Source organism: Aquarana catesbeiana, linkage group LG03 (genome assembly GCF_042186555.1).
Source record: "Aquarana catesbeiana isolate 2022-GZ linkage group LG03, ASM4218655v1, whole genome shotgun sequence".
Taxonomy (NCBI): Eukaryota; Metazoa; Chordata; class Amphibia; order Anura; family Ranidae; genus Aquarana; species Aquarana catesbeiana.
In genome coordinates, this window is record NC_133326.1 from 29177826 (window position 1) to 29193933 (window position 16108).

Below are 16108 nucleotides of genomic sequence, written 5' to 3' on the forward strand. Positions count from 1 at the left end.
TGCACGGTCACTGTACTAATGACACTGGCTGGGAAGGGGTTAACATCAGGGGCGATCAAAGGGTTAAATGTGTGCCTAGCCCTGGTTTTACTATACTGTGTGAAGTGTTTTTACTCAAGGAAGAGATGGACATAAAATCTATCATTTTCCCCCCTGTCACAACGGAGATCTGCCTGGTTTACATAGGGAGAGCACCGTTCTTCGTCTCTGCCTGATGATCGTCATCCAGTGGCCGGCACCCGCAGATCGCATTCTGCTGTGAGAAATCAGTTCAGGTCTCGGTGTATGTCCCGTAATGAGGTCCCTTACTCTGGTGGTCGGTGTGGGAAGAAAGATCCTCTTACAATGGTAGCCAAAATGCCACCCATATAGATAACTAAAAAGACCATTGGTGTCATCATGCTACTGGCTACTATGGAGTCATCATCAAATGGGAGGTCAATCAGCCACAAATCAAAGGAAATCCCTCATCAACCTATGGAGGAATCCTAGGGTTCTAATATATTCAAATAAAACCACCGCACAATTGTGGTGAACAATCAAAGTGCAATAGAGTGCAGTTAAGGTATAAATAAAAACAGTAGTGATCCTGCGCTACAGCAATAACATGTTAAAAAGTGATTAACATAAACAAATCAATTAATAAATAAATCTAGGTCCCTGATGAAGTCATGTGATGACGTAACGCGTAGGGAGTGGCCGGATGTGGATTAGATACCGGAAGCGACGTGAGAACGGCGGTCAAACGCCACACTGTTTTAAAGTTCAATTTTAAAGCCTTTTTTCTTATTATTGATGTAAGGGTCCAACTTGTTATACTTAATAAAACTAGCTGTTGTTTTCTGACATACTACACTATTGGAGTTCTTCTTTCTCCCCCCGCCCCCCCCCCTTCTTTGGGAATGTGAGATCATATGAAGATGTAGATCTGGAATATCCACATAGATACAACATATGCTGAAACGGAGGACCCCCTGGTGGTAGCCATCGGAATAGCGGAAAGAATCCATTAATAGAGATACACGCTGATGATCCAAGCAATTGAGGTGAGAGTTCTGTGAGCTCGTTTTCCAGGATTGTGTATATCTCTCACTCATAAGGATTTGGAGAAAACCCAGCCCTTTTAGGAGAGCATTTTTGAAAAAAACTATTAACTAGAAGAGGATTTTTTAATACTGCATGGACTTCTTTATTTATTTTTCATGATTTTTATTTATTCCAAGTGTCCCTAGATTAATTAATCGATTTGTTTATATTTATCACTTTTTAACATTTTATTGCTGTAGCGCGGGATAATTACTGTTTTTATTTAATTTGCCAATCTTTGCTATTTTCAGTAGAAACGACCATCAGTTAAGATTATCTCCCTCTTCCTCTGTGCTACAAAAAATGAAGCCTCTGCTCAGTGTCTCCTCTCCCACATGATGTGTGATCACACAGGAAGTGGCTTAACTTGCTGTAAGATCTCGGTGGACAATTCTTCCTCTGCCACAGAAAAATAAGAAGTCTGAAACATGCTCAACTGTCATCGCCGGCTTAGTATCACAGGGGGCCAGACACTTTAAGTCAGGATGACAACCTCCTGCCCATCAGTGCTGTGAACATGGCAGACAGCCTATGGGCATCCTTACCTCTCTTAACCACTTCCCGCCGGCCATGCGCATGTTAGTTCTAGTTCTAGTTAGGTAGGTGCTGGAGGTTAGATTTTTCTTTAGAGTAAGGACATTTAGGTAGGCCTAGCTGGTGGCTAGGCCTGTTTGTTTTCATTCTGGGCTGGGAGTGGCTCAGGGTAGGGCGACTTACAGGTAGCATCACTGTCACCTCCCTCTTTATTCTAGAAGGTGCTAGAAAGAGAGGAGAGGTGGAGCTGCCTGGAGTATTCTGAGGAGCCTTGACCAATCCCCAACTTTGAGTGGCAGGGGGCAGGCCTCCTTAAATATCCTGGGTCAGCCCAGCTGTGAAGGAGTTGTTGGGTGGAAGAGCTGGAGTGAGAGAGTGGGTGGAGGCTGTCAGGGCCCATAGGGAGCTCCCCAGTCTGGGGGGTGACCTTGGGCCTGGGCTTGGGTGCAGCCAGGAGAAGAGATCCTGGAGGAGAAGCACATGAGAGAGCAAAGAGGACGGCAAGAGAGAACATTGCTAAGAGACTCCAGAGAGGACAACTGGTTGCAGCCAGAAGGGCTGGTGAGTGAAGCACAGTCGGGAGTACCGGGGAGGCACGCCTGAGAGAACTGGGAGTCTGCAGTTTGAGAGATGGGTACAGAACCAGAAGAGTGGACTGTGAGAAGGGCAATGGAAAGAGGCAGCTGCAGCCAAGAGGGCTGACAGGACCTGAAGAGGGTTTACTGGGATCAGTAGCCGAGTTGAGGACAGTTTGCACCGGAAGTATTTCTACATCATAGGGGAACCAAGGCCCCTGCCTACAAAAGGCAATTCACTGAGGCCTGGCTGAGTTAATGTCAGGCCTAACCATGTGGTGCTAGCTGGTCTGGGAATCTGCAGCAAGTGAAGGGCTGGAGGAGCAAAGGTCTGCAGCAAGTGAAGTGCTGGAGTAATTAAGGGAAAAGAGGTCTTAAGCAAGTGTTTGTGCTGGAGAAAAGACTGGAGTGTATATACTGGAGTGTATATAGAAGTTCCAAGCAAGTTGTGCTGAATCATCCTGGGCATCCTATATCTACCCTTTACCCATCCAAGTTCAATCCCCTTAATAAAAAAAAAAAAAACAAACAAAAACAAAACAAAATTTTATGGACTGTTCTATGTATCAGTGATTGAGAAATGGATGTCTGTCTGGGCAGGGTGTCAGGTGAACCACAGTAATCAGCAACCCCTATGGAAGCATGGTTACACATACAGTATATGCGGCCTCTCAGCGGGTGGGATTTACCGCAGAACGGCCCCATATATGCATCCCTATGTAAACACTTTACTTTGATGACAGTGTGCTCCCAGCATGAGTGGGTACCGGAAAACTCCCAATGCATACTTACGATCTTAAGCTTTCTGATCATGTGACCACTGTGACTGCCAATCACATGATTGCAATGCCCACCTCTGCCTCCTCCTGCTAAGGGGTCTGCGAGGCAGCGGCAGCAAGGGGTTAAGATCTGACAGGTCTGAAGAAGTGAATACAATGGGAAACTAAAAGGAAACCTGACTTCTCTATTGTGTGACCGCTGTGATGACCGGGAGCCTGTCCGGCTGCTTTCTGATCAGAAGCTATGACAAAGTCAAATCTACTGCAAGGCAAACAGACCGTTTGCCTTGGATGGCATTATTCAGGGAGGGCGGTGCCGCCCCAGGCAGATGGGACACTACGAGCCGTGGCGTCGCTATGAGGGTGCGGACCGCCAGAGGGGTGACAGGGGAGCAAAGCGGAGGCAGCAGCCTCCGATCCCAGAAGTAGCACACTTGGCAGAGCAGATCGGAGTCCCAGGGCTGTAATCGTGCCTCGGCAGCAGGGGTCGACCAATACTGTTTTTCAGGCCAATATCAGGTGCTGATATTCCGTACATCACAGTCACTTGCCACTGTCTCCTGCCACCCATATGCAGCACTTGCCACAGCGGTGATGTGAGGTGGACAGTGAGAGATGATGTCATCCCTCTGCTGCCCGACGCCCCGTTGACAGAGATTGGCAGAGACTGCAGCAAGTGCCGCACGGGGACGGGGAGGAGGTCTGACCAGTATCGGCACGTTTCTGACCGATACCGATAATTTGAAAATTGTGAATATTGGCCGATCCGATAATCAGTCGACCCCACACTCGGCAGCCTCACTACACACAGCTGGTAAAAAGGAGGCGGCGGGCTGTGGGAAGGTGAGAATCCAGTGTAGTATCTTTTTTTTTGGGGGGGGGGGGGGGGTGGAGAACCTCCTGGTGTAGTATTTTGGGGGATAGGGGAGCCCCCTCTCTCAACCCCCCCTCTTTTTCCCCTCCCTTTCTCTCTAACCCCCCTCTGTCACCCCCCTCTCTCACCTCCCTTTTCTCAACCTCTTTCTCTCTAACCCCTCTCTCTCTCACCAACCCTTTCTAACCCCCCTCTCTCACCCCCCCCCTTTCTCTCTATCCCCCCCTCTCTCTCACCAACCCTTTCTAACCCCCCTCTCGCTCACCCCCCCTTTCTCTCTATCCCCCCCCTCTCAGCCCCCTTTCTCTCTATCCCCCCTCTCTCAGCCCCCTTTCTCTCTAACCCCCCTCTCTCTCACCAACCCTTTCTCTCTAACCCCCCTCTCTCTCACCAACCCTTTCTCTCTAACCCCCCTCTCTCTCACCAACCTTTTCTCTCTAACCCCCCTCTCCCTCACCAACCCTTTCTAACCCCCCTCTCTCACCCCCCCCCCTTTCTCTCTATCCCCCCCTCTCTCTCACCAACCCTTTCTAACCCCCCTCTCGCTCACCCCCCCTTTCTCTCTATCCCCCCTCTCTCAGCCCCCTTTCTCTCTATCCCCCCTCTCTCAGCCCCCTTTCTCTCTAACCCCCCTCTCCCTCACCAACCCTTTCCCTCTAACCCCCCTTTCTCTCTCACCACCCCATTCTCTCACCGCCCCATTCTCTCACCGCCCCATTCTCTCTCACCGCCCCATTCTCTCTAACCCCCCTCTCTCTCACCGCCCCATTCTCTCTAACCCCCCTCTCTCTCACCGCCCCATTCTCTCTAACCCCCCTCTCTCTCACCGCCCCATTCTCTCTAACCCCCCCTCTCTCTCACCGCCCCATTTCCCCCCCTCTCACCCCCAACCACTGAAGAGGTGAAGCCTAAAGAGGAATGGGTGGAGTTTACAGGTAAAGGGGTGGATCCTAAACAGAAAGGGGTGGGACACATTTAGATGTGGGGGGGGGCGATTTTAGTCTTGCCTAGGGCAGCACAAAACCAAAATACACCACCGACGGCCGAGCGCTGTTTATGACAGCACACCACTGAAGGGCTGCCATGGATTCATATGTTTTGCAGCTGGGCGTTACAGCCCATCATCTTTGTCACTGCGTATATGCGTTACAGGTTCAGGAAGAGTTTAAAGGGGGTCCAAGTAGATGACAGGCTCAGCAATGACACACAATGCCAAGCTAGCAAATTATTAGCATGCATTAACCACTTAAGCTCCGGAAGTTTTTACCCACTTCATGACCAGCCTGAGTCATTTCAGATTTTCGGGTTTTGGGATTTTCGAATTTCCGGAAAAATTTGTTAAACGGAGGTTCGTTAATTCAGATATTTCCGAATTAACAAATTTGTCAAAATTCGTTAAAAAAAATGAATTTGGACTGAAAAGGATTTGCACATGTCTATTATGCGGCTGGCAAGTGGTTAAAAATAAAAAAGAAATCAGGAGATATCCATTACCATTTACCACCAAATGAAAGCCCAATTTGTCCTGAAAAAAACGCGGCATAATCCACCTGGATGCACAAAGTAGTTGTGATGATATGTACAGTTTTACTAACACATGTCAAAGTTGAAAAATTGTGCTTAGGCATTAACATTTGTTTTACCCCTAGGTGGGAAGGGGCCTAATAAATACATAATTACTATGATGGTCGGCTCCGGGAATGTAGTAGGTCTGTAAATATTGTGTTTTTATATGGGTCTACATTCCTAAAGCCTCCGAGACAGAAGTGAGAAAAATCCTCCTCTTTATAGAGGTTTAACCCTTTCATGCCATATAAAAATACAGCCATATGGACCATAGAAGGATAACATTATAGAGTGATTATTACCGGAGCGATCCCTGATGACCAGATTGCGGCCCTCTCTCAGATGGATGGTCAGTAGGTAGGACATCAGGCTTTGAAGACTCAAGCTGTCAAAACTTTCCAGGCCCTAAAAAAACAAAAAATGTAACATGAATAATTCTGAGCAATACTACTTTCACCTAGGAGGCCAGCGCCAATTTTTTTTTTTACCATTATCTCTGAAATGACTCATGAAATAGAGGAAACTGCAAATGCTAATCAGTCACACTCTTTGCTACAATCGTTTGCCAATGCCAATCAGAAGATTTGTTTTAAAGAAGTAACCCAAAAATGTAATCTATTGCTGTTTACTGATTATTAGATGCAGCGGCTGCATTAGTTTCCTTTTTTGGCTTTTTTTTCCCCGTTTTCAGCTAGTGATCTGGCTGGCTAGTAAATATTTGGGGGGGCGGCAAACTAACACCAGACCCCCGACCCTCAACCCCACCCCCCCCAGCGGGTGGTGACTGACAGGAAGCCGGTGATCATTACAAGCACACCCCCGCCCCGGTGCTAGACAGACGAGAAGGCGGCGGCGATCCACCACCACCCACCACCCACCCGGACCTTACCCTAGGATGCAGGGGAAAGGAAGAGTCGGGGCCGTTGCTTCCCCTCCCAGCTGAACAGGAAGTGTGTCCTGAGACCCGATTGGTCAGGGTGTCCTATGACTCCTCGGACAATCGGGTCTCAGGACCTGCTTCCTGATTGGCCAGGAGAAGAATCAGGAAGACAATAGCGAATATTAATTTGCTATTGTCACACAACTGGGTGGGCTCAGGGCGTAGTGCTCTGTGCCCCCGACCCACCCTTTTATGAAGCCAAACAGAGCCTCAGGCTCTAATCACGTGCTTCAAAAAGAAAAAAAAAAGCCTAATTGGAACCCATGCGTCGGCGCCCCACATGTAGATTAGGGGCCAGGTGCATGGATTAGGGGGGGCAGCGCCCCTGCGCCCCTTATGGACGGGCTTCCACTGCTCTGGATGAAGGAGCACAGGACAGCAGCACTGTCAATCTGGGGGGATGGGAACGTTCGATGGACTAGCAGATTTAGATACACTAACAAACTGAAGCTGAACTCCAGCTAATACTTTATAAACAGTTACAGCAAACTTTTTTTTTTTTTCTTTTGGGATAGAGCTGTGCAAATGACTGCACCTAACATGCACTACACGCTGAAAACAAACAAACGTGAGGGGGGGGAATGAGAGGTCCGGGAGCTCACAGAGAACCTGTGAGGCAGAAAAACACAGTAACGGCCAATTCACACCATGGATTGCACATACTTTTTTCCCCTCACTGTAGGTGCAGTGCGATTTCAGCCCATTCATTTGAATAGGAGGACATTGTACCAGACCGCAGCAAAAGTAGTAGGGTTGCACTGATACCGGTATCAATACTGAGCATTTGCACTTGTACTCGTGTAAATGCTCTGATACCTAAACTGATACCTTTGTGATGTGTTTTAAGCCCATACAACATGAAGGGGCAGCACAGTGGTGTAGTGGGTAGCACTCTCGCCTAGCAGTGAACTGGGTCGCTGGTTCGAATCCCAACCACGACACTACCTGCCTGGAGTTTGCATGTTCTCCCTGTGCCTGCGTGGGTTTCCTCCAGGTACTCCGGTTTCCTCCCACACTCCAAAGACATGCTGGTAGGTTAATTGGCTTCTGTCCAAAATTGTCCCTAGTATATGAATGTGAGTTGGGGACCTTAGATTGTGGGCTCCTTGAGGGTAGGGACCGATGTGAGTGTGCGATATATGTGTGGAGCGCTGCGTAAATTGACGGCACTATAAATAAATAGGGATGATTGTAGACACGCACCCACACTCACTCAGGTTGAACTGGATGGACTGGTGTCTTTATTCGATCTTACTAACTATGTAACTATGAACTCCAATAACCCTGACCCAATTATAGACTCACACTTACAGCATGAGTCAGGATATGGTTTGCCTACTCTACTGTTACTCTACTGTTAGCAAACACTAGAGGGTGCTACACTCAACCCCCCCCCCCCCCCTAAAAATCAGCTATGTCGCCATTGGCTGAAAAAAAAACTAATAGCAGCTTCCTGCTCCCAGGAGCAAAAATTAAAGGGCATCCCATAGGCAAAAAAAGTAAAAAAGCAGGCAAACTATAAGGCCTACATTTTAGCCAGCAAAGAACCACCTGCAATTTGAACAGGATTGCAGTGTGATTCCTTTCTGAATCGCATGCGCCCCCCCCAATCGCTCCTGTGTGAATCCAGGCTAGTCCTAGTGATGTTACTTAAAGTGGCAGCCAAGAAGAAATCAGAGTGTCCGTCTAGCCATGCCCCTGACGTCAATTTATGACGAAACGACGTAGAGAGGAGTCGGCAACGTGAAGCTGTTATATGCTGGTGGGGACTGCTGGATGCTTTTACAAACAAACGTGTTTTTATCTTGGAGCATGCGAGTTTATCTCCTTTTTTACTTGCAATAAACAATATTTGCTACAGCTTTATTCCTGCCTGCTGTCCCTGACCTGGACGTATAGAGATTGAAGGATTTCCTTTGTAATCCAAATGCTTATGTGGCCTTTGTAATGAGAGTCCACTAAGGAGGGTAAGTGGCCGTGTGATCGGGTGGCCAGTGATGGTTTCCTCCTTTATTCACCTTCTGCTAACCATCTTATGAAGCATGTTGGACTGTCTTGTGGAATTTTATCCTGTGGACTTATTATACAAGCGCTGCACCTTACCTACATAACTTCATAGTGACTTTAGCCTGGGAGCAGTGCAGGAATTGCACCACATTCCTGTTCAAATCACATGCGATTCTTTGCAGTGCGATTTGAGCCCATTCATTTTGTATGGGCTCAAATCGCACCGCAAAAGGTATCGGTACTCGCCGATAAAAGAAAAAAACAGTATCGGTGCAACCCTAAAAAGTAGTCCATGCACTACTTTAACCACTTCCTGCCCGGCCTATAGCAGAATGACAGCCGGGAGGTGGTTCTGTTATCCTGACCAGGAGTAATATGACGTCCAGCCAGAAAACATGCTGGCGCGTGCAGTGCGGCGATCAGTGGTGGTGTGTGTCATTCTGACACACCGCATCTCCGTCAGAGGCTCCTTACCATGTGATCAGATGTGACCAATCACAGCTGATCATCGCGTGAACCAGGAAGTGTCGGTAAACGGCATTCCTCGGTTCGCGCTGACAGGGAGAACCGATCGGCGGCTCTACCTGTCAGGGGGGGGGGGTCTGCGCTGATAATCAGCACATTGATTATCAGCACAGCCCCCATCAGATGTGCCCAGCAGCTGCCAATCAGTGTCCCATCAATAAAGTATGTCAGTGCCAATCAAAGTGACAATCAGTGCCCACCACAGTGCCAATCATAGCCCAGCAGTAACACCTGTCAGTACCTCATCAGTGCAGCCCATCAGTGCCGCACATCACTGCCCATCAGTGCCGCACATCACTGCCCATCAGTGCCGCACATCACTGCCCATCAGTGCCGCACATCACTGCCCATCAGTGCCGCACATCACTGCCCATCAGTGCCGCACATCACTGCCCATCAGCGCCGCACATCACTGCCCATTAGCGCCGCACATCACTGCCCATCAGCGCCGCACATCACTGCCCATCAGCGCCGCACATCACTGCCCATCAGCGCCGCACATCACTGCCCATCAGCGCCGCACATCACTGCCCATCAGCGCCGCACATCACTGCCCATCAGCGCCGCACATCACTGCCCATCAGCGCCGCACATCACTGCCCATCAGCGCCGCACATCACTGCCCATCAGCGCCGCACATCACTGCCCATCAGCGCCGCACATCACTGCCCATCAGTGCCGCACATCACTGCCCATCAGCGCCGCACATCACTGCCCATCAGCGCCGCACATCACTGCCCATCAGCGCCGCACATCACTGCCCATCAGCGCCGCACATCACTGCCCATCAGCGCCGCACATCACTGCCCATCAGCGCCGCACATCACTGCCCATCAGCGCCGCACATCACTACCCATCAGTGCTGCATAGCAGTGCCGCCCGATGCACACCGTGGGAGCGCATGAGTCTGGCGGATTCAATGTCCGCCAGCCACCCGCGATTACTCCACAGAGAGGCAGAACGGGGACCTGCCTATCAGTCCCCTTCAATTCTACATATCAGTGCCGCCTCATGAGTGAAGGTGAAAACAAATTTTTATGACAGAAACTAAGAAAAAAACATTTTTTTTTTCAAAAATGTCGGTCTTTAGTTTGTTTAGTAAAAAATAAAAACCGCAGTGGTGATCAAATACCACCAAAAGAAAGCTCTATTTGTGGGAAGAAAATGATAAAAATTTAGTACGGATGTAGTGTTGCATGACCGCGCAATTGTCATTCAAAGTACAACAGCACTAAAAGCTGAAAATTGTCCTGGGCAGGAAGGGGACAAAGGTGCCCGATATAGAAGTGGTTAGAAAACACAGAGCAACTGAATCGCATGGTACCTCTGTACCATGCAAACCGGAGCTGGGAAAACACGCTGCATTTTAGGGTGTCTTTAGCAATGAACTGATATCACAAGTGCAGTGTGTTTTAAACACAATGCGTAGAACGCGGGTTTCCTGCACCATGTTCTGATGTGAACTGGCAGCAGATTGAGGGACTAATTAAGTAGTGAATGTGTACGGATCACTTTTGTAGAATTTGTGACGTTGCGATTTTGTCTCTAAAATCAGACCCTGGTATGGCACAGAAATCCATAGCACCTGTTCTTTCAGTAATAGCAGGAATAAAAAAAAAAAAAAAAATTGTGCTCTGAGCAGCTCCAACAAAAAAGTGGTATAGAGAAGCTTTTATTTTCTGGGCAGAACCCTTGTATTTGCCACTTATAACCACAAGGTGGGGCTGATATGCAAATAATGGTGGACAGAAAACTAAAAGCAGAAGAGCCGAAATCGCAGCCAGATTCTTTCCTTGTAGCTGTTCCCGGTTGGATAGATCATCCCTATTAATGCTCATGTGTAAATTTCTATACCATCATAAAAAAATTTCCAAAAAGCATCCATGTTGCCAAATGCAAAACTGTTGCAGCTAGCAAAAAAATTCCGTACAGTAGCTGCACATAACACGTTCTGTCCATTCACACCCGGACGACTCCTGTAACGTTGGTGCAACTTTGGATGGGTGCGACTCTGGCTTTAACCAATGATAATGGACAACTGTTGCACAACTGCCGCATGTATACCATTCAGGTGTGACTTTCATGTGACTTTTGAGGGTTTACATTGCAGTCTACGGCACTCAAGTCGCATGAAAGTCAGACCAAATTTGTCACAATGACAAATCGCACAAGTGTGAATGGAGCCGATGTTCTATCAGAATACTGCTACCCATCAGAAAATGCAACCGAAGGGATAATCCGTTGCGGCCAGCTTGGTACACCCCACACTCGTCCGCAGTGAGCCTACAGTCAGAGGGGGGCAAGCAGACATTTTACACCCACTTATTTTTACCAGTAAACTGAGCATATATCATGAAATACAGTATTTAGAAGTCCGTGACACTGTTTTGATGTTGAATTTTAAAAGCATCGACAAGCCTGCTGATCTCACAGGTTTGCTAATCTGACAGAACACCGCTGATTTTAACCCCCTCCCGCCCGCGCTATAGCCAAATGACCGCTACAGCGCGGAACTTAATTGCCGGGAGGCCGTCATATGATGTCCTCCTGTGCATGAGCTGCCTGCTTGCGGCACGCTCTGCGATCACCGAGTCTATGAGACTCGGCTGATCGGAGTAAGGGCCGATCCCGGCCCCTTACTACGTGATCAGCTGTCAGCGTCGCCTACCAGTGCCGCCCATCAGCGTCGCCTACCAGTGCCGCCCATCAGCGCCACCCACCAGCGTCGCCTCTCAGTGCCACCTATCAGTGCATCCTCATCAGCGCACATCAACGAAAGAGAAAAATTACTGTTTTTTTTTTTTTTTTTTTTTTTTAACTTGTGCAAAAAATAAAAAACCCAGCAGTGATTAAATACCACCAAAAGAAAGCTCTATTTGTGTGAATAAAATGATAAAAAAATGATTTAAACAAAGTGTAATTGTCATTCAAAGTGTGACAGCGCTGAAAGCTGAAAATTGGTCTGGACAGGAAGGGGGTTTCCATGCTCATTAAGCAAGTGGTTAAAATTCAGCATCAAATCCGTGTCACAGACTTCCAAATACTATAGATCACTATATAAGCTGAGTTTACTGGTAAAAAGTGTGAAATGCCAGACTTCGGTGGGTGCAAAGAGATGTCCGCTTGCCGCCTTCTGACTGTAGGCTTACTGCTGACGAGTGCGGGGTGTACCAAGATGGCCGAAATTGGACGTCACTTCCGTTGCATTTTCTGATGGGTAGCGACATTCTGATAAGACATCGGAACTCCTACCCTACTATTCAGGTCCTCTACAATTTTTAATCCTGGCTTTACACTTGTGCAGTGCAAGACACCGCATGTGATTCGCACAGGAAGCTCACTATATTCCTGTGCAAATCATATAGGATGCCTGCGCGGTGCGATTTGCGCCATTTATCTGTATGGCTCAAATCGCATTGCATCCGTACCAAAATCTTGCAGGACCCTTTTTTTTTTTTTTTGCCGCACCTGAATTGCAAGGCATGGGTATCCACACCCACGCAATATAATTTGGGCAATTTCACTGCATTTTGCGAGCGGTTTCGGGTTGGTGTTAATTTACCATTGACACCCGCAGATCGCATTGGACGCTGTGCAATTTCAATGTGGTGCAGGAAACACACAGGATTCGCTGAGTTTCCCGTATCGCATCAGTGTGAACCTAGGTTCAAGGTGCCATAAAAAAAAAGAACAGCTTGCCATTAGACTGCACGTTTCCTAAACGCATGACAACACACAGAAAAATGTGAGCTTTGATTGGCAAGGGCACCCCAAGCGTAGATAGCAGGTGCGCGACTTTGCCCCGCATTAGTCGTGGTCCAAAATGCGCACCAGAAAAAAAAAAACACAAGATGCTCCATAACCAAAAAGGTTCTGGGGCTACTTTGGGGCACTTGTTGACGGTAGGGCAGCCTATTCAAGTGAATGGGATGCCCTAGGGCAGTGATGGCGAACCTTGGCACCCCAGATGTTTTGGAACTACATTTCCCATAATGCTCAAGTACTCCGCAGAGTGCATGAGCATTATGGGAAATGTAGTTCCAAAACATCTGGGGTGCCAAGGTTCGCCATCACTGCCCTACGGGGTGATGTATATTAACACGTGAAAAACACACAGAAAACGCAAACACCACTACACTGAGCTCCCCCCCCCCCAAAATCTGACAGCTAGCGGGGATCTTCTCCCTCCCCCGCTGTCACTATTTAAGGCCCCCTTGCACACAGCTCTGTAACTGTAGACAGAGAATTGCCAGAATGTGATTCTCGCCTCCGAAAAACACCTACAGACAAATAAGACAAAGATCGCGTTTCAGGTTTCCTCGTTCTCCGCCGCAACCTCTAATTATTTGATCTTACTTCATAAGTAATGACATTTATGAGAACGGGAAATTCCAACTCATTGTTCTTCACAAAAATGTTAATGCTTCCAAATTAACCCCTTCCCCTCTTCACCTGTTCTCCCGCTATGGAGCAATTTTCACATTTCTCCTATGGATCGGTCTATTCGGCAAGAACTTTGTAATTGCTGGTGATAACAAGCTAATACATTTCATTTGTTTTTTATTTGGAAATTCTAAAGTCGAAAATTCGGAAATACGAAAATTCAGAAATTCGGATTTTCACATTTTCGAATTTCCAAATTCCGAATTTTCGGAATTCGAAAATTTGGAAACTCAGAAATTTTGAAATCCGAAAATCTGAAAAAAGAAAGGAAATCAGTAAAATTCAAAAAATAATAACTATCTATTAAATTATAGGTATTGGAATTTTCTTTCAAATTTGGCTGTTTGTGAACGTAACGAATACAAATTTATCTGAAGTTACAAATTATCCAAAATAACGAATGCCGCATCTAAACAAATAGAATAAATAATAATAATAATAAAAATGTTTTATTATTATTCTTATTTATTATTATTAGATCGTTAAGATCCATTCGTTTAGATACGGCATTCGTTATTTCAGATAATAAACAGCCAAATTTGACAGGAAATTCCAATACCTATAATTTAATATTTATTATTAGTTATTTCTTTTGAATGTTCAGATTTTCATTCTTAATTTTTGGATTTTTTAAATTTCCAAATTTTGGAATTTCGAATCTCCGATACTCCGAATTTCCAAAATTTTGAATTTTCAAAAATTCGGAAATTTGAAATAAGGAAATTGAAAAATTCGGGAATGCGGAAATTAACGAATTGCACATGTCTAATATATTGGTTTTTTTTTAACCACTTGCCGGCCAACCACAGTACATATACTGCGGCATGTCGGCTCTATTGTGCAAAATGACGTACCTGTACGTTGTTTCATGCGATACTGTGGGTGCACGTGCGCCCGATGCACACCATGGGAGCGCACGAGTCTGGCGCACTCTATGTCCGCCGACCACCCGCGATCGCTCCACAGAGAGGCAGAACGGGGATCTGCCTATGTAAACAAGGCAGATCCACGTTCTGACAGGGGACAACATGGAAATCTGCTGTTCCCAGTGATCAGGAACAGTGTTCTCGGTGTTGTCCCAGTGAGCCCATCCCCCACACAGTTATGTAGCGCTGGCCCTGACCCCTAGAAGCCTAATAGTGACCTCCAGAATCAGGGAGAGTCGAAGTCCTTCCTTGTAGAGTGGGTTACTAGGCATGGTGGGTGTAATGCAAGATGGGCGCCAGTTACTTTTTGGATGCGAACAGAAGAGATTTATTGTCTCTTAACAAGACCTGGGGGAGAGAGGGTTAGGGCCAGGATACTCTTAGGCAGATGCAATAGTAGTTGTCAGACTCCGGGACAAAATAATAGGCAGACAGCAATACAGGTTGAGGGCCTTCAGTCGGATACAACCTCTGTATTTGTAAAACTGCTGTCTCCTATGGCAACTGAACTTGCAACAGTCAACATAGGCAACTGCTTCCCTTTTACCTGTGTCCTTGATCCGCGATTGCCGCTGGCAACCAGAATGATCGTTCCCGATAGCAACAACTTGGTTCCCCGTCTGGCTGAACCTCAGCAACTTGGTTGGACTCCAGGCCTGAAGTCCCAACCCGGCGCTGCTTCTCCTACTCCTGGATAGGCCTCAGGCAGCCTAGCAGCCAAGTACTCCCAGGATAGGCCTCAGGCTTCTGGCCTAGCAACCCGGAGCATTTTAACAAACGTCCACCCAGACAGCCGTCCAGATAGCACAGAACAGCGATCACCTGATTCCGCCCGAATAAATAGGCTCTCCCAGCAGGCCAAGGGGTCAAAGACCCTTGCCTACTGGCCGAGACAACCCATCCACTCATAGTCTGGCTTCGCTATGCCCTTGTCACAATGTCACCTGCAACAGTGCCACCCAGTGACAAAAGAGAGAAGTGCAGCAAACCCAGATTTAGGGAAAAGTCAGTGGATCTTCTAACAATTTGCCAGGACACTTACTACCTGGCAGACTAAATTTGTGAGCAACCCTGCCTAAACACCAAGGTGCTACAGTTAGAACACACCCAGGGAACAAAGTTTACCCTTTCCCTGCCAGTGTAATTTATACATTAATCAGTGCATTTTTTTATCACTGATCACTGTATTGGTGTCTCTGGTGACCAAAAAGTGTCGCTTGGGGTCAGATTTGTCCGCCGCAATGTTGCAGTCCCGCTAAAAATTGCAGATTGCCGCCATTACCAGTGAAAACTTTAAAAAAATAAATACAAGTCCATAAATCTATCTCATGGTTTGTAGAAGCTATAAGTTTTGCGCAAACCAATCATATAAAATCACGGTCAGAATTGCGGCGATTCCACCCATGTTTCAAATTCGTCTAGGTGGGAATGGAACGTGTCAGTATTTTGGAGTGTCCGGGCCCCCCAAGGGGAAGCCCACTCCCACAATGTATGAGGAGTCAAGGATAACTTCAGATTTATTACACCTATTTTTACTGGGCAAACGACTCGAATTTCTCATATTCTTCTCTAAGTACAGGATGGAGAATCTATTCATAACACTTAGATATGAAGGGAGGAACAAAAGATACTTACATTAAACTCATCCGAATGTTGCGATGATATTGAAGAATTCAAGTCAATGCTTCCTGAGCCATCCTGCAGAAAGAATACAAGGAAGATGAACACAGCCCATGAACCAATACTAACTGAAGCAACAGAATACAGCCTTAAAGTGGTTGTAAACCCTTCCGTATACCCAGTGAAGTGACTGGCCTCAGGCGATACACAGAGATGAAACAAATCCTCCTATA

General features: G+C 47.0%; 1 protein-coding gene across 2 annotated transcripts in view; it reads right to left on the reverse strand.

The window, feature by feature from the left end:
- MCTP2 (multiple C2 and transmembrane domain containing 2) overlaps nucleotides 1-16108 on the reverse strand; it is a 337462-nt gene that overhangs the window by 198703 nt on the left and 122651 nt on the right. For both annotated transcript variants that reach the window (XM_073618403.1, XM_073618402.1), the window contains exons 3-4: nucleotides 15891-15953; nucleotides 5717-5819 (exon numbers count right to left, since the gene is read on the reverse strand). In XM_073618403.1, coding sequence (XP_073474504.1) covers nucleotides 5717-5819; nucleotides 15891-15953 — 166 coding nt within the window. The remainder of the gene's footprint in view (nucleotides 1-5716; nucleotides 5820-15890; nucleotides 15954-16108) is intronic.